Here is a 20,756-nt window from a genome sequence, read left to right on the forward strand (position 1 = left end):
ATTCTTTTGTTCGGCCTACCCCGGGTGTTTGCAATTGTGTACTCGGAACCGGTTTCTTTTGTCCGGTTCCTTATTTGAGCACGTGCTGGCCATTTTATTGTTGGGCGGATGCATTGTTATCATTAGTCAATGCATCCTGTGTGCTGTTTGCGGTGAGCATGCTGTCTGTGTGTAGTCCTAGTTTGGTGTTTAGGTTGTACCTATTGTCTTACGTCCCTATTCTAGTGTATCCAACGGTCATCATGACCACCCTTCCCCCCCATGCCTCTGTGTAGGTTGGTTAACACAGTGGCCTGGGGGGGGATTAGTCTATTCTGGTTATCTAATTTGAAGGGCACGCCCTTGTAGTGTGTGTATTGGTTAAAAAAGCCTAGTGCCTAGCATATTATTTAACATACAATGAAAGAGAGAGAGAAGAGAGAGTTATTTGGTTAGTAATGAATAGTCACATACATCACAGTCGTCCTTTTTTTTTTTTTTTTTGGCGTGCTAGGTAATAGTGGTTTTGTTTGATTTGGTTTCCCTCCCCCGTAATTCAAGTAATTATCGCTATCTATCTATTGGTAACTGTATATTACTTTGTTTGTGGCTAGCGCCATTAACTATATTGATCTTACTTGGCCGGTCTTCTATATTCTGTTCTCTGGTTGTCTTTCAGTACCCTAGTTGACTTACCGCGTCTGCTAGTGTTATTCATTACTAAGTGCATGGTGCAAATACATAATGTGCGATATATATATAGGTAGGTTTTGTGGCTGGCTGGTTTGGACCCATGGCGGCTGAAAAGAGAGAAGTTGATAATTAGTAGTCCTACCCTGATTGGTACATAGGTTTGGGGTGGCTGGTTACTTTCTTGTTCAGCTGTATTACTGTGGTCACATACGGAATGGTATGCATGATTTTGCCAAGTTGTTTTTAGAAGCATAGTTAGTAACCTGTTGTATTGATATATTCGCTACCTCCCCACCTTTGGCCACCTATAGTAGAGTGCATCGTTTCCGAGTTCTAAGTGGTAGCAGCTCGTACATAAGGGCTTACAAGCGGGTGGTTTTGAACATTCTTTATGTATAGTTTGGTTAACAGTTTAGTATAATGTTTTGGTTTGGAGGGCCGGGTTGATTGTCAAACCTACTAATAATTTGATAATATAATATGTACATCAATCTATACTGAATTTTTTTTTTTTTTTTTTTTTTTTTTTTTTTTTTTTTTTTTTTTTTTTTTTTTTAATTACAACTCTTGTGTAGGGGTGTACAGGTGGTTAGTTTTGAAGATTATTTTATTTATTTATAACTCTGGTTTGGTGGACTGGACGAACCGATAAACTGCTTTGAAAGTTTTATGCTTTAGGCATTTATCCGGGTTTAGTAGAAAGTTAGGCGTTATATGTTTATTATGGTTATCGGTGATTGATTTTAACATTAGTTGTCTCTGGGTGGTATGTAGCGTGCAATCCAGGAGATAGTGTTTCATATCTTCCCGGGTGCCACAATCACATTCTGGGTTTAATTTAGTAAAGGAGCAGCTGTTTAGTTTTGACGATTGTCCTAGGCGTAGTTTAGTGATTAGCTTATCTACATACGTGTTTTTGTGTTTAGGTCTTATAGAGTTAACTAGAGGCTTGATGTTATAGTGCCATGTGTTTTTAGTTAGGTCCCAGCTAGCTTGCCATTGGTTTAGGTAGTGTTTTTTTTGCTTTTGACATGAGCTCTGTTATTCCTAAGGGTAGGTTGGTAATTGTGCTGGTAATTGCAAGTGCTGTTTTTGCTCCATAGTCGGCTACTTCGTTACCAATTATTCCTACGTGGGCTGGGACCCATTCGAAGACTACTGTTAATTTAAGTTGGTTTAGCTCGTTAAGTACTTTGTGGATGGCTGCTAAGATGTCAGGCCTAGTAGATTTATTAGTTTGTAGCGATTGGATTGAGCTAAGGCTATCAGAGAAAATGACGCTTTTAGGGTATTGTTTACTTTTAATCCAGATTAGTGCTTCGTAGATGGCTGTCAGTTCTGCTGTGTAGACTGATAAGTTGTCTGACAGCCTGGCGTATTTAACTATTTTAGAGTGTTTAGATATTTTTTCTTCTGCCACTGCAAAGCCAACCCTGCCATTGTCCGGGTTTTTTGATCCATCTGTGTAGACGTGGACGTGTTCTGGGTAATTTTCATTGGCTGCTGCTTCAAACAGGACTTTTTTGAATGGCGGAAACGGTGTTTCGTCTGTGGCTTTTTTAATAAGGTATGGAGTGTGGCATTCCATAGGTTGATTAATGTTATATAGAGCTACTGGTGTGTTATCAATTCCGACTTCTATTTCAAGTTTACTGGCCCTAGTGGCAAATGAGTCGTTAAGTTTTTTTATTTTTATTAAATTCTAGCCCTGGTTTAGCAATTATAGGGGTAAGTTCTTGAACTGGGTGGTCTAATTTAAGCGAGTGAATTTTTAGGTGGTATTTTAGATGTTGTAGGTTACGGCGAAATTTAAGTGGCATGATGTTAAATTCTACCTCGAGACTTTGGCCGCTGGTATTACGTGGGACTTTGGCTATTGTTCGTAAGGCTTGATTTTGTATGATATCTAATTTTTGTAGCAGTTTGGGGTCGGCGCAGCTGTAGGCTTGGGCTCCGTAGTCTATCCTGGAGAGGATACATGCTTTGTAGACCAAAAGCATTGCTTCCGTTTGCGCTCCCCAACTGGTGCCTGAGATTGCCCGTAGTAAGTTTAGCGTGTTTTTAGACTGTTTGATTACGTTATTTATATGGTCGCTAAAGGTTAGTTTTGAGTCGAATGTTACTCCTAGGAATTTAAAGGTTTTGACCCTTGGGATTGGTTTGTTATTAGAGGTTATTTGGTGATTATCGGATGAGTTGACCTTATGGAATAGCATGCAGACTGTTTTAGTTTCTGATAGTTTTATGCCCCAGTCCTGGGCCCATTTATTGAGTTTATTCATGTCGTTCTGCATGAGGCTAAATAATTGTTTAGTTACTCTGCCTGTGCGCCAAATGGCGCAGTCGTCGGCGAAGAGGGCTGTGTTTAGGGGGGTGGTTGATTTAGTTTTACTCTTGGCGTTGAGCGCTTTGGTTATATCATTAATAAAGATGTTGAACAAGGTTGGTGATAGGACTGAACCTTGTGGGATACCGTTTATTATTTCTGTTTTTTGGGAATAGTGTCCGTTTACTCTAACAGATATTGATCGGTTGTGAATGAAGTTATTTATGAAGTTAAACATATTGCCCTTAATGCCGTTATTTCTTAGTTTGCTGAGGAGTCCCTGTCGCCATACCATATCGAATGCTTTTTCAATATCTATAAAAATTGCTAGTACTTTATTGGATTTGCGGAAGGCGTCATTTATGCTATTTTGTAGTCGAACTATTTGGTCAATTGTTGAGTGTTTAGTTCTGAATCCGCTTTGTACGTTAGTGATTAGCTTATTCTCTAGGAGGTAGTTATTTAGTCGCTTATTGATGATGGTTTCTAAGGTTTTGCATAAGTGCGAAGTGAGTGTTATTGGCCTATAACTACCCGGGAGTGAGTGATCTTTGCCCGCCTTTGGGAGGCTAAAGCACTCCGCGTGCTTCCACGCTGCGGGCATGCGACCCCCCTCCCAGATCCTGTTATAGAGCGACAACACTACCTCAAGGGTTACATCTGGCATATGTTTTAGCAGCGTGTAGCTGATTTGGTCTGGCCCTGTGGCGGTGCTTTTTTTAGATTTAATGGCTGCTTTTAGTTCAACTAGTGTTAGCGGTTGATTAAATTCTAGGTTGTCCGTATTAGGCTGAGTATCACTTTTAGTATTATTTGTTGGGAGGTTGTTATCTTTCTTAAGTTTATTAAAAAAAATTTCGGGGAAGTTTTCGTTGCTGCTGTTTTTGCTAAATGTTTGACTGAGGAGATCTGCCTTTTGTTTATTTGTGGTGGCTATTTTATTTTTTTGGAGGACTGTAGTGAACGTGCGTTGTCCTTGGATGGCATGAACCTTCTTCCACATTTCCCTGATAGCGGTTCTGGTGTTGATCTCCCCGCAGAATGTCTGCCAGCTAGCCTGTTTAGCTTCCGTGATTAGTTTGCCTATTTCTTGTTTTGCTATTTTATATTTAGTATGGTATTCTGGTTTACCAGTTTTCTTAAAGAGTTTTCTCATCCTATTTCTGAAGCTACATTTTGCTTGAATTACATCTGTCCACCAAGTTACAGGTGAATTTTTAGTTGGTTGTTTAGTTTTAGGTATATTTTTTTCGGCTATTTGGATTATTTCGTTGGTGATTTTAGTGGTTGCGTCATCTATATCTATGTTAGGTACTAGTTTGAGTTTGCTGCAATCGCTTGTAAAGCCTGCCCAGTTGGCTTTACTAAATTTGAATTTAGGTAGGAATTTTTGTTGTTCGGTATACGCTATGTTACTTTTATAGGTAGTTAGTATGGGTAGGTGGTCGCTATTAAGAGCATCTAGTACCTCCCATTGGGCGTTTGCTCCTATGGTGTTAGAGGTTATGGTTAGGTCGATGGCAGAAGAGGCTGCTAGATGGTCGTGAAAGTAGGTGGGGCTGCCATCGTTGAGACATACTAAGTTATTTATATTAATGAAGTTTTCGAGAATGTCGCCCTGCGTGTCGGATTGCTGGCCTCCCCATAGTGGGCTGTGGCTGTTGAAATCTCCTACTAGGATTAGGTTATTTTTTTGCGTAATAATTTTGTTGTAGTCGTTTATGGTTAGTTTTTTGAGGGCCGCTCCTGGTGGGCTATAGACATTTATGACATCTATAGGCATTTTTTTATTTAGTACTGTAAGTCCTAGGACTTCCAGATTGGTATTTGAGGTATCGGTTTTAATTTCGCTATGTGGGATTGTATTTTTAATGAGCGTGGCTAGTCCACCTCTAGTGCTATTCTCTCGGTTTTTATAGTATGTTGTATAGCCCGGTATTTTAAATTGTTTAGTTGTTATTTTTTTATTATTATTTTTTTTGGGGGGTCCAGTCCCTAACCAGGTTTCTTGGATACATATTATGTCCGGCTTGTTGTTACTGGTGCTAATTAGTTGGCTGAGTTCAGCACCATGTCCCATTGAGTGGAGGCCTTTAGCGTTCCACTGAAGAACACTAAGGCTTTTATTGTTTGGTTTATTATTAATTTTTAGGGTGTGTGGAGACTTGTCTCCCATTGTCTGTCCTGGAGTTGGGTTTAGTTGTTTAGGCAGAGTTTGCTTTTTAGTTGATTGATTGTTTTAAGTTATTTTTTAGCTCCGCTACCTCTTGCGCTAGTTTTTCTAAAAATTTTGTTAGTTCACTAATTTGAGAGTTTTCTTTGTTTTTGACCATTTCGGCGTAAGAGATGGTTGTCGAAATAGGTTTGGCTTTAAAGGTTGTTTGGTTTATCTGGTTTATTTGGTTGGTTTGGTTTTTTTTTTAGTTATTGAGCTGCCGCATCGCTCTTTGGAAATGGTGGCAGCGGTTATCATGGGCCATGTGCCGGCTGAGGCAGTTAGGGCACTGGATGGGTCGGGTACATGGGGAGTTTAGGGAGCTTCTGGGGTGTCTTTGGCCGCATCTGTGGCATGTTGGCATCTCTCGGTGGTGTCGGCATTTGTTGGCTCCGTGGCCCCATTGTTGACAGTGATGGCATTTAGATGGTTTTATTTCGTATTCCTGTAATTTATACCTGCGACCTGAGATAGAGATTGAGTTATCTGTGGTAGCATCTGCCGTGATTAGTAAATATCCATTGGTCCAAATGGTAATGTTATCTATATTTAGTTGGGGGTTTCCAGCCTGGAGTGCCGTTTTAGTCGTTTCCTGGGGGGGGAGTGGGTGGAGTTTAATTAGCCATTTATTAATGGGTTTAGTTGGTTGGCTGTTAGGAGGGATGGCTCGGGTCGTGGGTGGTGGGATATCGGGTGACGATCGGGTAGGGGTGGGGGCCTGGGGGGTTGGGGTGGGGTTTAGGTTACGGCTTGGGGTGGGGGTTAGGGATGGCAGGGTATCAGTGCTGGTGGTGTTTTGGGTTAGGTTAGGGGTGGGGGTTGGAGGGGGGGAGGTGGTGGTTGGGTTTGAGAGGGGGGTGGGGACTGTGGTAGGTATGGGTGCTGGGGTGAAAGAGGGTGGGGTGGTCGTTGAGAAGGAGATTGAGAGTAAGGAGGGGATAGGTTTGGAGGTTATCTCTTTGGTATGGGTTTTACTGTTTATCCTTTTTCCGTTTTTGGTGGTTTTATCACTATGTTGGGTGAGTATTATTTTATTGGTTTTTAAGAAGTTTATACTTTTGGCCGGGGTTCGTTTTGCGTTCCTGTCGTTTGTGGCCTTGGTTGGTGGGTATCGTTGATGTGCTCTGGTGGTTTGGGTGGTCTTTATTTGGGGTCGGCTACCTGCAGCGGTTTTGTTTATTGTTATCCAGACTTTTTTTGTTTTTGCGTTTGCGAGAGTGGCGGACGCGGTTGCTTCAGTGGGGTCCGCTCTCGTTGTTGGGTTGATCGTTTTAGAATTAGAAAAATCTAACTTTTTTTGGCATGTTTTGGGGGTGTTTCCTACCGTTAGGTGTTTTTGGATTATAGTATGCAGTTTTTTGCTCTCGGTGCTGCTTTGGCTGGTCTCCAGGATGGGTGTTGTCACTTTTTGTTGGATTATTTCTTTGCCTACTGTTTTTAATTCTATCTTATCTATATTCCCGGTTTGTGGATTCATTTTTAGTTTGATTATTGGCCCCAGTGCTTCTAATGTTGTTTCTTCTCCTTTGATGTAGGTCGTCCCGTTTGTCAGCTGGGTGTGGTAGAAGGCTTGGAGGGGATTGGTTGTATTTTTGTTGAGTGAGTGTTGCCAGTACACGTATTGATATGGGCTTGGGTTAACTCCGTTTATGATGACTTGCCTTATTCCTTTAATGTTATCCGTTTGTTTGGTTAATTTGGCTTTTTTATGGCTTTTGCCAGGGGTGGCCAGGGCATCGAATTTGTTACGCGTGGTTACATCTGGGTGGATATCATGGCTGTCCATCTCATCGTCCTGGTCGTCCTGGTCGCTGTCGGAGAATAGGTTGGCCTCTTGGCTAAGATTGAGGGATCCTAGACGTTTTACAGCGCTCCTAGGAGTCGCGGGGGTTGGGCGAAGGGTGGATTTTTGGGCCAGATTGCGCGCCAGCTCGTTTGATTTGTGGTTTGGGTTGAGGCTAACAAATTCGGTGTCTGGGTTTATTGCCTTATCTATTATGTTTTTTCTGGTTTTCTTGGAGATGGCGGGTTTATTGGACTTACTGGGTTTGGGGGGTGGGGTAGGAGATTTCGGGGAGGTGGTTGGCTTACTGGGTTTAGGAGGTAATTTAGGCGATGTTGGGGGGGGGGGGGGATGGTTCCTTGTCTTCCTGTGTTGACACGTGGATTTCTTCTTCCGTTATCTCGGGCGTGGCTCCACTGCTCAGTTTTGGGTCTACCATTATCGATATTGGTTTGTTGTTGGTTTGGTTTTTAGCTTAGCCTTTCTGTGCGGACCTGAACGGAGCCCGTAATATCGTTAGTAGGAATGTTTGGACTATTTGTTGTAGCTTATCAGCGTTTTTGATAATTATCCGTTTGTAAGTAATTAAGTACCTAAGTTTAACAAGCGAGATGAACTAACAAGTATAGTACAGCAAAGGGGGATGAGTGTGTTAAATCATAATTATCAATTTTCTAGAAAAAAAAATTAATTAATTTACACAATATTACTGAAAAAAAAAATATATATATACTACAAGGGTACAATAGTAGGGGGAAAAAAAAAGAGTGTGGAACGTGTTAATACATAATTAACCAATTCCTGGAAAAGAAAAAAATAAGTACACACAAAAAAAAAACGTTGGTGAGTCCTAACGGACTCTGAAAATAGTCTTCAAGTTTTGTCTAAGAAACTATACTTACCTTATTCTTTAGTCCCAGTAACGTATATCTCTTAGGTTTTTAACCATCCTTTTTTCTATGTGTTGTATCGCTCTCTGTGATTATCGGTGATTATCACTGAACGATGATCGGTGATGATGTTTGTCCATTAGTAGCAAGGGACCTTTTATATGCACCACCCCACAGACAGGATAGCGCATACCACAGCCTTTGATATAGCAGTCGTGGTGCACTGGCTGGAATGAGAAATAGCCCAATGCTTTACCATTGGGCTACGACCCATTCCTGGGTCAGGGTATCAGTACAAAACTATGTATTTGTAGCATTGTGGTCAGGATATCAGTTCAAAAGTATGTATTTGTAGTGTTGTGTGATCAGGGTATTAGTACATTAAAACTATGTATTTGTAACATTGTGTGATCAAGATATCAGTTCAAAACTCTGTATTTGTAGCATTGTGGGGTCAGGATATCAATGCAAAAGTGTGTATTTGCAGGGCTTGAAATTAACAACAGCATTGACAGCAATTGCCACAACTAAAATATGAATTGTCATATGTCAAGAGCTTTACCAATGGCAATTTTTTGCCGCTGAATAAAAATTATTGCTGTCGGTTAAAGGAATAATTTTCTTTTTTAATTTTGTTTTTATTTGTTGCAAAAATTACTGATTTAAAATTACTGCAGACCGACTCACAATTGCTATAGCACTAGGTGAGCAGTTTGCCTACAGAAAAAACATTTCAGAATTGGTGTAGGTAACAAATTCTTAAAGGTTCAGAACCTAATTTTAGCCCATGAAAATGGACACTACCTGCAACGCACATTTGGATAAGATCATAACAGAGAAAAACTTAGTGACGTCTGTGATGTTTAAACAGGGAAAAACTGTCTAAAAATAGCTAGAGCTTGTCTCAATAACCATTACTTCTCAGAAGAACGTGCATTTTTAGAATTATTAAAAATGCATTTTGGAGTATTACAAAAACCTGGATGACCAGAATCACATCAGGTGTATGAAAATTAATATTCTAAATAATAAAATGTAAGTACTTATTATCAAAAATGGCTTTAAATTCAAGCCCTGTATTTGTAGTATTGTCCAATCTGTGTCCAATCTGTGCCTAACCAATGTTGAACATTCTTTGGTTTAGTTTTTGCTGAATATTTCCTAATCTCATTATGATTTGTGGCAGATCTGAACTTTGTAAATTTTCCATAACCATGACACAACAGATTTCAGCAAGTCATCTGCTGCTGCTTTGTTTGGACCAGTCCATTGTAATGGACATAGGTAGTTAAGTATTTGTGAAAAGAAAAAAACTCTTGAAAATTTCTTCATTGTTCTCCCTAGGTGTCTCAAGTGTGTGCTTACGAGCTAGGCATCGCCATGGATACCATCAAGATCAAACAGGACAGCACGCTGGCCAATGCCAACTCCCAAACCACTGGTGGGAGTATCACCAGTGAACTGTGCTGTCTGGTAAATAAAATTGACTTTCTTTTTTCACATGAATTATTAATGTTTTGAAAAAATCTTATATCCTCGCCAGTTTCTGTAATACTTTTGAAATTCAACAGACCAATTAGAATGCATTGTCAGGGTCATAAAATGACTAGGAAGGAGCAAAATAATCTTGGAACAGTGATATAGGGTGTTTGTTAGCTGACCAAAAAAAGCTGTTCTAGGGAGGGGGGGGGAGGGAATGGACACTTTTTGTATTGTACATGTATCTCCACCCCTTGCCACCCATTCATGATACAGCTTTCATCTGACATGAGATCCATTGGATTGTTTCCCTTTCCAACAAGCACTTACAGCTTGTGCTAATATATATCTTATTCTTTGTGGGAAAGGGTATGCCCATCACTATAAGTAAACTGTTGTAGTGGCAGATAATTTCCTCCCATGCCTGCAGAACCATGCGTACAGTTTCAATACTTACATTGCCGTTAGAGGCTGTGATAAGTGCTATTGTTTGTCGGGAGTGCACATGATTTCAAGTATTACTGACTGTTACAGGGCGTGATTGAGTGCTGCAAGATGCTCAAACAGCGGATGGCTCCAGTCAAAGCCAAGATGGTGGATCCGACATGGAAGCAGCTGGTTGCCAAGTGTTTCCAGGAAGGAGTTGATCTTTCTGCACGATACTTGTAATGCAGTTCCTTGAGATTGATATTATAATGCAACCCTGGCAATTAACCATTACAATCACCAATGCCATGGAGATTGCCACAGTGATTAAAATTTTCCTCTGCATTTATTTTGCTGTGGATCTTTCAATTTTCTGTGTCACTTTTCTTTTTTCTTTCTTTTTTTGTACTACTGACAAATTAAACTCATACACATATTAATTTAACAACATGCTGTGAAAAATAGTGTTATGAGGTGGAAGTGATAGTGACATCATAGTCAGCATAAGCAGTAAGTGTGTTAGCAACAGTCTTACAGACTCGTAGTCCACTGTGGTTTCGATATCTTGTGCAAATATGGTAACTACACTTCCGCATTATACCGGTATAGCTATGGCATGTGTGAATACCCGTCATTTTCAACCAAAAGTGTTTTAGCAACACCAGTATAGTTAAACCAGTTTGTTGTGTAAGTGTGAACAAAGCATTAGACACCAAATAACCCTGATGTATAACTTGCCAGTGTATCATTAAACAAACATTTGTCTTTTCCCGTAATCATGATTACAATATAACATGTGTCGTGTTGTGTGTGTTGACAGCACCAACGAGACGGATTCGTCTGTGTTCCACTACAATGTGTACGGAGTCACGTGTACCGAGATGGAACTGGATGTCCTCACCGGGGAGAATCAAATAACATCTGTAGACATGTTGTATGACTGTGGAGAGAGGTGGGTATCATCTGTAGTCGTGTTGTATGACTGTGGAGAGAGGTGGGTATCGGATAACATCTGTAGACATGTATGACTGTGGAGAGAGGTGGGTATCAGATAACATCTGTAGACATGTTGTGTGACTGTGGAGAGAGGTGGGTATCAGATAACATCTGTAGACATGTTGTATGACTGTGGAGAGAGGTGGGTATCGGATGACATCTGTAGACGTATGACTGTGGAGAGAGGTGGGTATCGGATAACATCTGTAGACATGTTGTATGACTGTGGAGAGAGGTGGATATCGGATAACATCTGTAGACGTATGACTGTGGAGAGTGGTGGGTATCAGATATAAGCAGACATGTTGTATGACTGTGGAGAGTGGTGGGTATCAGATAACATCTGTAGACATGTTGTATGACTGTGGGGAGAGGTGGGTATCATCTGTAGACATGTTGTATGACTGTGGAGAGAGGTGAGTATCAGATAACATCTGTAGACATGTTGTATGACTGTGGAGAGAGGTGGGTATCATCTGTAGACTTGTATGACTGTGGAGAGGTGGGTATCATCTGTAGACATGTATGACTGGAGAGAGGTGGGTATCATCTGTAGACATGTATGACTGGAGAGAGGTGGGTATCAGATATCATCTGTAGAAGTGTTGTATGACTGTGGAGAGAGGTGAATATCAGATATCATCTGTAGACTTGTTGTGTGACTGTGGAGAGAGGTGGGTATCGGATATCATCTGTAGACATGTTGTATGACTGTGGAGAGTGGTGGGTATCAGATAACATCTGTAGACATGTTGTATGACTGGAGAGAGGTGGGTATCAGATATCATCTGTAGACATGTATGACTGTGGAGAGAGGTGGGTATCATCTGTAGACATGTTGTGTGACTGTGAAGAGAGGTGGGTATCATCTGTAAACATGTTGTGTGACTGTGGATAGTGGTGGGTATCAGATAACATCTGTAGACATGTATGACTGTGGAGAGTGGTGGGTATCAGATAACATCTGTAGACATGTTGTATGACTGGAGAGAGGTGGGCATCAGATATCATCTGTAGACATGTTGTGTGACCGTGGAGAGAGGTGGGTATCATATGTAGACATGTTGTATGACTGTGTAGAGAGGTGGGTATCATCTGTAGACATGTATGACTGGAGAGAGGTGGGTATATGCTGTTGACTGGAGAGAGGTGGGTATCATAACATCTGTAGATATGTTGTATGACTGTGGAGAGAGGTGGGTATCGGATATCATCTGTAGACATGTTGTATGACTGTGGAGAGAGGTGGGTATCAGATAACATCTGTAGACATGTTGTATGACTGTCGAGAGGTGGGTATCGGATAACATCTGTAGACGTATGACTGGAGAGAGGTGGGTATCAGATATCATAAGCAGACATGTTGTATGACTGTGGAGAGTGGTGGGTATCAGATAACATCTGTAGACATGTTGTATGACTGTGGGGAGAGGTGGGTATCAGATAACATCTGTAGACATGTTGTATGACTGTGGAGAGAGGTGGGCATCGGATATCATCTGTAGACATGTTGTATGACTGGAGAGAGGTGGGTATCATCTGTAGACATGTTGTATGACTGTGGAGAGAGGTGGGTATCAGATATCATCTGTAGACATGTTGTACGACTGGAGAGAGGTGGGCATCAGATATCATCTGTAGACATGGTGTGTGACTGTGGAGCGAGGTGGGCATCAGATATCATCTGTAGACATGTTGTATGACTGTGGAGAGAGGTGGGCATCAGATATCATCTATATACATGTATGATTGTGGAGAGAGGTGGATATCAGATATCATCTGTAGATATGTTGTGTGACCGTGGAGAGAGGTGCATATCAGATAACATCTTTAGACATGTATGACTGTGGAGAGAGGTGGGTATCAGATATCATCTGTAGACATGTTGTGTGACTGTGGAGAGAGGTGGATATCAGATATCATCTGTAGATATGTTGTGTGACTGTGGAGAGAGGTGGATATCAGATATCATCTGTAGACATGTTGTGTGACTGTGGAGAGAGGTGGAGAGAGGTGGATATCAGATATCATCTGTAGATATGTTGTGTGACTGTGGAGAGAGGTGGATATCAGATAACATCTTTAGACATGTTGTGTGACTGTGGAGAGAGGTGGGTATGAGATATCATATGTAGACATGTTGTGTGACTGTGGAGAGAGATGTGCAAGTGTTATTACATAGATTTTATGAAGACCAATAAACTAAAACTAATAAAGATTGTGTGTTACTTTGAACTACTAAATTTCATATTTCTTTTCAACATCCCAACAGCCAATGGGATGGCCTAAATTCTTCTACAGTATGCTCCCTCTAGTTCCAGTCACGTGACTGTAACTTCCTTCTCTGCCCGGGGTGTTGGACTCCATGCGACGATGATTCACAGTGTGATCTCTGTTCTGCTTTGACAGCGATGGAGTTTGTGGCCTACCAGCATGTAGTGACGACCCATGGTAAGATATGAAGTTATTCAACCATCGATCACGGACTCTGTTGCGGACATTTTGAAGAGCTTACTGCCTACAATGTTGCCATGAAGGCATTCACGGTCACTACGGCTTCATGCTTTAAGGATCCACCGACGACTGCTACAGTATCCGCCCAGCCATCTCCAGCTTCATCCGTTCGTGAATCTGCTTTGCTCAAGAGTTCAACTTTGCCATCTACTGTGTCTAAGGCACCAGCGGCTACCTTTGTACGGAATCCAGTGGCTACTCCGGCTTGGCGATCTTCTCACTCATCTCGTGACAAGTCGAAAATTTCATCATCTCATCGGAGCCAGGACCGAAGCCGTTCCACGGACTGCCGACATCACTCATCTGCAGATACTGCTTTAAGGGTTGCTAACAGGTCCCAGCAGGACCGTCTACAGTCTGGATCACCACGGGCAGCCAGTACAACAGATTGTCATGCCTGTGCGCGGTTGTTGAGGGACTTCCCTGATGAAGACCCAGTGCCATCGGCGGTTAATGACATCGATACGACAGACCACATGACCATGAGGGATTGCCTTGCCATAGTCTACGACTTGTTGCCATCCTTGCCTCACCCTCCTGCACCTTCCAATAAAGGTCCAGTGCCCATGATTGCGACTGACATGCCTCCAGACGATGTAGTGATATGTTCCTTAGCTGCAGGATCTTTGATATCCAATGTTGCCGCTGATTTGGACCAAACGTCTCATGATGCAGCACCGGTTTTGGACGATGATTTGGACATCTCGGCAAGTTCAAATTTCAGATCTAGTGGTTCAATCCATGGACACGGCTCAACGACGGACTTTGTATGTGTTATCATACTTATATGTCTTTTTAGCAGTGATGGCTTCTCAAGTGAATGATCTGAAGGGATATGCCTTGTTTCAGCAGTCCGCTAAGATGTTGGCTTTCCTAACTTCTACGGTGACAGCCATGTCTACAATCCTGCCTAAAGCAATCATGAAAGAAAATACAGGGGGCTATTCCAATGTTCTGATGGATGCATCCATAACTTTGTCAATGTTTTTATTAACACTCCAGTGCATTGGGAAGCTACCTGACACCTGCATCCCTGGTGTCTATGCCTTCCCACCCTGTCAGAACCTGCATGAGAGAAGGCTTACCAGCTCCAGGTCCGCTACAGTACCTGAGAGTTGTGCCTGCCATTACTGACGGATACCACCATAACGGTTGTTACTAACATCACCTGCATTGGTCTGTGACAGGCATCCTACGGAGGGGGGCTTACTATGGTTGGTCTATTCTTCCACTGTGTCAGACTCTTACTGGGAAGAAGACATGTGCATCTTCGGAGTCCAGAACCCACTGCCTTCTGTTGAATGTTGCACTTGGTTGAGGACAGGTGATGTTGAAAAGAAATGGAGAAAACTTGAGGTGTTTTCTCTTCTATAGATACATTACCTTTCCTCAAGGATTTATTCCCACCCGAGCCTCCCCGCTTGCTGTTCTCTGTGCGATTTGCTCATGGAAAAGAAGGAAGTTAGAGTCACAAGGTTACAATCACGTGACTGGAACTAGTGGAAGCAAGCATACAGTAGAATAATTTAGGCCATTCCATTGGCTGTTGGGATGTTCGGACCAGACTACTAGCCATAGAGGGAGTGCACTTGTTTGAGGACAGGTGATGTATCTACAAAAGAGAAAACACCTCACGTTTTCTCCAATTTCTTTGTACAATTTATTTTTTAATGATTGACAAAAGGGTTACCACCAGAATTTTTATTTTAGTTTTTAGTTTTTTTCAAAAATGGACTGTTAACTTTTGGAAAATATTTGACAGTTGAATGACCAATGAAGCCATTATAATATCTTTCATCTGTGTTACATTTTTAGTATTAATCCCGAGATTGACATAGGCCAGGCAGAAGGGGCATTCGTGATGGGACTGGGATACTGGTTGTTGGAGAAACTACAGTTTGATTCTAAAACTGGTGAAAACCTAACAGCTGGAACATGGGTAAGCCTTAACTAAAAACAAATAATACTTTCAATACTTTGAAACACATTTTTAATACAAGATAAGAGGTCATACATATTAAAATATTAATAAATGTATAATTTTATTTTTTATGAGACTGGATTATAATTATGTTCAGAAAAATAACCATTAAAAGATGGCATGATGGCATGAATTGGGATTCACAAATAAGTTAATTGGGTACACACACACACACCTAAAAAACAGTATTTGTAGAACATTGGAAGATATACTGATGGAAAGAAATAAAAGAACACAGCAAATTGTAGACCATATTTAATTCACTACTAGCGTAGTAATGTCTGTATTTCATACAAAGTTGTAATGTGGGATTAAATGTCTGTAGTGTTGAATGAGCTGCCTATATGTTCCCATTCAACTTCTGACAATATCAATGGATTTTTGATGCAGTCATTATTTCTTGTTGCTATCTGAGTGATCCTTTATTTCTTTTCATCAGTATATTTAATGATGAAGACATTTTGTAATATGTAATATAGAAGGAAACCATTGTGGTATATATTGACAGTACTTTTTCAGTAAGATATGTCAGAATGGTATTTGTTTTAAAAACAAAATATATATATTAATGGATAGGATAATCATAGTTCAGATTCCCTCAAGAATTCTAGTAATCATCATATTGGGGTTTTCCCCAGAAAAACATAGGAAATTGAAGAAACATTAATGAGAGAACATTTCTTACAGGAGTACAAGCCACCAATGGGTAAAGATATTCCAATTTCTTTCAACATCAAATTCTTGAAAAATGCCCCAAATCCGCTGGGAGTCCTCCGATCAAAAGGTAAATCATTCTATTCAAAATACAACTATGAACACACTGCACATGTATGGGTAAGTTTCAACTGATTTTGGTTCCAAGCTCTTGTGTAGAAAATTGTGCAGGGGTTATAGTCTGTGGCAAGCAAAGTATCTATTGAGGACCTATTAATGCTTCCCTGGAAAATATATTTAAAAAAAAAGAAACTTGCTATGAGCAAAGGATTGGAGGGGGGTTCAATACACAAAAGCCCCCTCTCCACACACACATTTGCCTATTTTTTAAATATGAAGTTTAATATTTTCAGTAAATTAAATGCTGCACATAACAACACAGGCCATTATTATATTTGGCAATTTGACTACTAACAATTTAAATCTGGACATGTATTGGTGGAGTATATTTCTGTAAATAATGTATACTGTACTAATCTATTTAAAAATAGCATTTTAATCTTCAGTACTATAACATACTCTGTTTTACAGCTGTTGGGGAGCCTCCTCTTTGTATGTCATGTTCCGCTCTGTTTGGACTGAAACACGCCATGGAGGCAGCCCGCAGGGACATTTCCAAGGATGTTTTCTTTGCCTTGAGTGAGTATTGAGTGCTATCAGTGAGTATTGAGTGCTATCAGTTACATACAACTAGTTGCCTAGCTAACAGTATCTCGATCTAAAATGTGTAACGACATCATCAAGGAACAGTTTTCTTACTCAGCATAGCTGAATTCTGTTAATGGTGGGTCGATTTAAAAAAAAAATAATTAAGATTTAAAGAGTGAGTAGAACTTAGCTTAGTGAAAAAATTAAAGCATCCACCAGACCATTGTCTTGCCCTGTCAAGACTAATAGACTCCATCATATGTGGTCATGTGGGATAGGTGGTAGAAATTAAAACCCGGCACAAGGCGTGCCAAGTCCCTGGGTCGAAATTTTCACCACCTAGGGTGTACTTTTTCTATCCCACATGACTGCATATGATGGAGTCTTTTTATCCCATCCATTCCATAAATAAACCATTATTTTACACGAACAAACAAAGATGGTTGAAAATGTAACTTCTTTATTTGACCATTTTATCATGAATGAAATACACTGTTATATTTGCCTCGTCTGTTTCATGTGTTAAATATAATTTAACACTACAAATTAACCGGATAGCTTTTATAATGAAGGTTTTAATAACAAAATATCAATCTAAAACTAACCAACTCACATTGATATGACATCATATATTACCAATGCCATAATACTCCCAATGTTAAATTAAATGACGTCATAGCCCATGCAAGACAGATTTATTCCTCAGTGGCTGACATCGTGGAATGGGTCTGTCTTGCATGTCGGAGGATGGGAGAAATAGATATGAGCCGTGACGGGATTTTACATTTAGCTACGGTACTTTTCTCACTCTTTAAGTCATAGATCAACAAAACTTGATTTATAGTTACAGCAGTCAGTAGAGCATGTGGGTTGTAGGATCGAACCCCCTTGATTCCCAGAGCCTCATGACTCCAATATCAAAGGCTGTATGTATATTGTCCTGTCTGTGGAAAAGTGCATATAAAAGATCCCTTGCTGCTAATGGAAAATGTAATGCATTTCCTCTAAGACTGTCAAAAATTACCAAATGTTTGACAACCAATAGTGCACAATTAATTAATCAATATGCTATAGTGGTGTCATTAAACTCTTCTTTTTTTTTTTTTCTTTTTTTGGGGGGGGGGGGGGGGGGGGGGGGGGAGGTGGTAGCAGATTAGTATACTCTTTATGGGCTCCTGAAAATGTTCATATAATAACTGCTTAACGTTTTCTTTGTAGACGCTCCTGCCACTGTTGAAGCTGTGCAGCTCCAGTGTCTGGTTGACCCCAGTCAGATGGTGTACGGGCCCTGACTAGCAGGTCATGGTCACATGGTGTATGGGCCCTGACCTGCAGGTCATCGGGAGGATTTCTCTGAAATGATTTAGCATGAATTGAACATTCATGCAGCCTGCACTTTACCGTTTCCAACCACATTTTGACGCACATAAAAAAATTTACATAGTGCATTTTTTGCATAACTCTTTGATGTACATTTTATTAAGCAGTATATGATACAGAAATATATTTTGAATTGTATTTTACTTTTTAATTAAATTGTATATTAATATTGAAATTCATTGAATTGAAACAACTTGTTTGTTTGACATGTGTATAAAATATAATTGTATTTTTAAAATGTTGATTTTGTTAAATATTTACCAGATATCTTGTGTATAATACATTTTACAATGAAAGTAAACACGGCTACAACGGTGTTGTAATTGAAGCCAATTTGTTTATTATTATTATTTTGCTATTACAAAACTAGAACACAAATATAAACCCTAGAAACCCTTCTTGTTTTTTGTTATAACTGACTATTTACTTTTGACTAAATTGTGTAATTAATTTAGTCAATAGGTGAACCTGAAAAAAAAATCTTTAAACATTTGTGGGTATAGCGCAATACCCGTTTTACCTTCTGGCAGAAACCCTGTCCATGAATTTTTAGTTTCTACATTGTACTTGCATAAAGGGTTGCAGAAAATAATCTGTATTAAAAATGTTGGCAATTATTTTTGATGGCCAGAATAAACTTTAAAAAAAAAAAAAACATCGTAATGTTTTCGACTAGGTGTTATACCTGTTGTATGCTTGCATGTCTTTAGCATTTATTTCATGCAGAAAATTGCATCATTATCAAAGATGTAGCATTGTAAGGACAAAAGAAAATCAAATATGTTTACATCAAACTATATAAGTTTTACTTTTGAACGTGTAGTCGTAGATTTACATTTATGTACAAAATTACATTTACAATATTTTTTTGACAAATTGGTCTCTAGGCCGTAACAGTGGTATGTGAAATGTTTTGTTTATTTTTTATTTATATAATATATGGTAAAACAAAGCAATGTATATTATTTTGGTACTTGTTTCCATAGCAAATCACCACCATAGCCATGTAAATGTTTGTAAATTAAACTGAAAATGTTTATACTTATTTTTCTATGTAGCCAATTAATTTGAGTATATAGTTCATATTCGTCTTCCACATTAAAATACTAGTAAATTGTATGATGCAAATGGCTTTAATATTTGGAGATTTTACATAAAATGTTTCAGTACATATTATGATACATGTAGATGTACAGTACGTTTTGTTACTGTAAGTTTTTTAACCCTTTCCGACTATGGAACGGGAAATCCCGTTAAAAAAAAAAAATCACCATTCAGATTATAGAACGGGAAATCCTGTTGTGTTTTCAGTTTGGATTTGTCACAGGTTGACATGTGCAATAGAGGCAGTGCTAACAATATTCTGTAGAAGTTTTACATGGTTTGCTTTGAGAATGTGCTCATTTATTCGGAATTTGGTATGTTACCTGCAATGGCGACATCCATTTCCGATAATATGGCCTTCACGAAAAATGACTGATAGTGTTGTTTTTCGGAATGTGAGAGTGATAATTCAGACAGAATTCCACTAGCTGATATACTATCACTAATTCAAGATGACATACCACTTTCAAGATTTGCACCTGGTCGGAGAGCAAGTGATGATGAGATTGACGACGATATAGCAGTTTCTTCATTTACACATTTTCATAGAAATTTGATGTTTTTATAACCAGTGATTTTTTTTAATATACCTGTAATATGTATAATAATGAGCTACTTCTCATAGACAATTGATTTATGTTTACAAATATGCTTGAACCAGTCTTCTACTATGAATAATAACCAAGTTATCATCAAGTAACCATCTGTAAATTTATCCTTTGTTAAACTGTCAAATATATCAATTCCTAGGGCACTTTTTGAAGACAATGGGTTAACGAGTTTGAAAGGGTTAACCAGAAACTTGTAAATGGCTGCATATTTGGAGAGTTTACATACATACACACATTACATAGTATATACATGTATATATGTGTATGTTCAGTACTCTGTTGTTTCTATTTCTGAACCAGAAATGTGTGTTCCATGAAAACCTTACTTTTACAGTAGTATAATGGCTCACTTCTGAATGAAGTACCATAAGTGATTAATGACATTTACATGTATACATGTACAAATGATAAGTAGGCCTATACAAAAAAAAATCTAAAAGGAAAAAAATAGTTTTGGTTTAATTCCAATAGATTATGTGAATGTAAACTAATGTTTTAAACAATGTATTGTTAAGTTTTTGTGGTCTGTTGTAACAAGTTTTGACATCATATATTATTGTTGTTCCAAGATGACCAGATATCTTTTTACTAATAAAATATATTTTTTAATGTATTTTGTTTGTTTTACAAATATTATGGGAGTGAATTATTTGCTCGTTATATTTGAAAATATCAGAACTCAAGATTGTTATTCCTTTGTGTCGCTTATAAAATAACATCAAAGTCTTAAGTTTATACTCGATGAGACTTGTATTGTTGCATGTACATATAGTAAAATAATGTAATATTCAATTCACTCCTTTTTTTCTTTTCTTTTAGGTTATTGCTCTGCAATTTAACACCACATTTCACCATGTAGACACTTAACCCAGGTTAAAAAAAATATTAAAATGTGTAGATGGGCAAATGGTTGTTGGGGTTGGGGAAAAGGGGTAAAAAGGTAAAATTTAATTAATAAATAAAACATTTAGCATTTTAGTCATAATGATTTATATCTCTGAGTAAAGTTTGCAATTT

General features: G+C 39.1%; 1 protein-coding gene across 1 annotated transcript in view; it reads left to right on the top strand.

Moving 5' to 3' along the window:
• Positions 1-20,348, top strand: part of LOC121381254 (xanthine dehydrogenase-like) — a 72,794-nt gene extending 52,446 nt beyond the window's left edge. Inside the window, exons 29-35 of the mRNA XM_041510495.1 lie at positions 9,231-9,359; positions 9,900-10,030; positions 10,612-10,743; positions 15,117-15,240; positions 15,970-16,066; positions 16,528-16,635; positions 17,863-20,348. Of these exons, the coding sequence (XP_041366429.1) occupies positions 9,231-9,359; positions 9,900-10,030; positions 10,612-10,743; positions 15,117-15,240; positions 15,970-16,066; positions 16,528-16,635; positions 17,863-17,936 (795 nt within the window). The 3' untranslated portion in view covers positions 17,937-20,348. The remainder of the gene's footprint in view (positions 1-9,230; positions 9,360-9,899; positions 10,031-10,611; positions 10,744-15,116; positions 15,241-15,969; positions 16,067-16,527; positions 16,636-17,862) is intronic.
• The last annotated feature ends 408 nt before the right edge of the window (positions 20,349-20,756 follow it).

The sequence above is a fragment of the Gigantopelta aegis genome, chromosome 9, assembly GCF_016097555.1.
Source record: "Gigantopelta aegis isolate Gae_Host chromosome 9, Gae_host_genome, whole genome shotgun sequence".
Classification (NCBI taxonomy): Eukaryota; Metazoa; Mollusca; class Gastropoda; order Neomphalida; family Peltospiridae; genus Gigantopelta; species Gigantopelta aegis.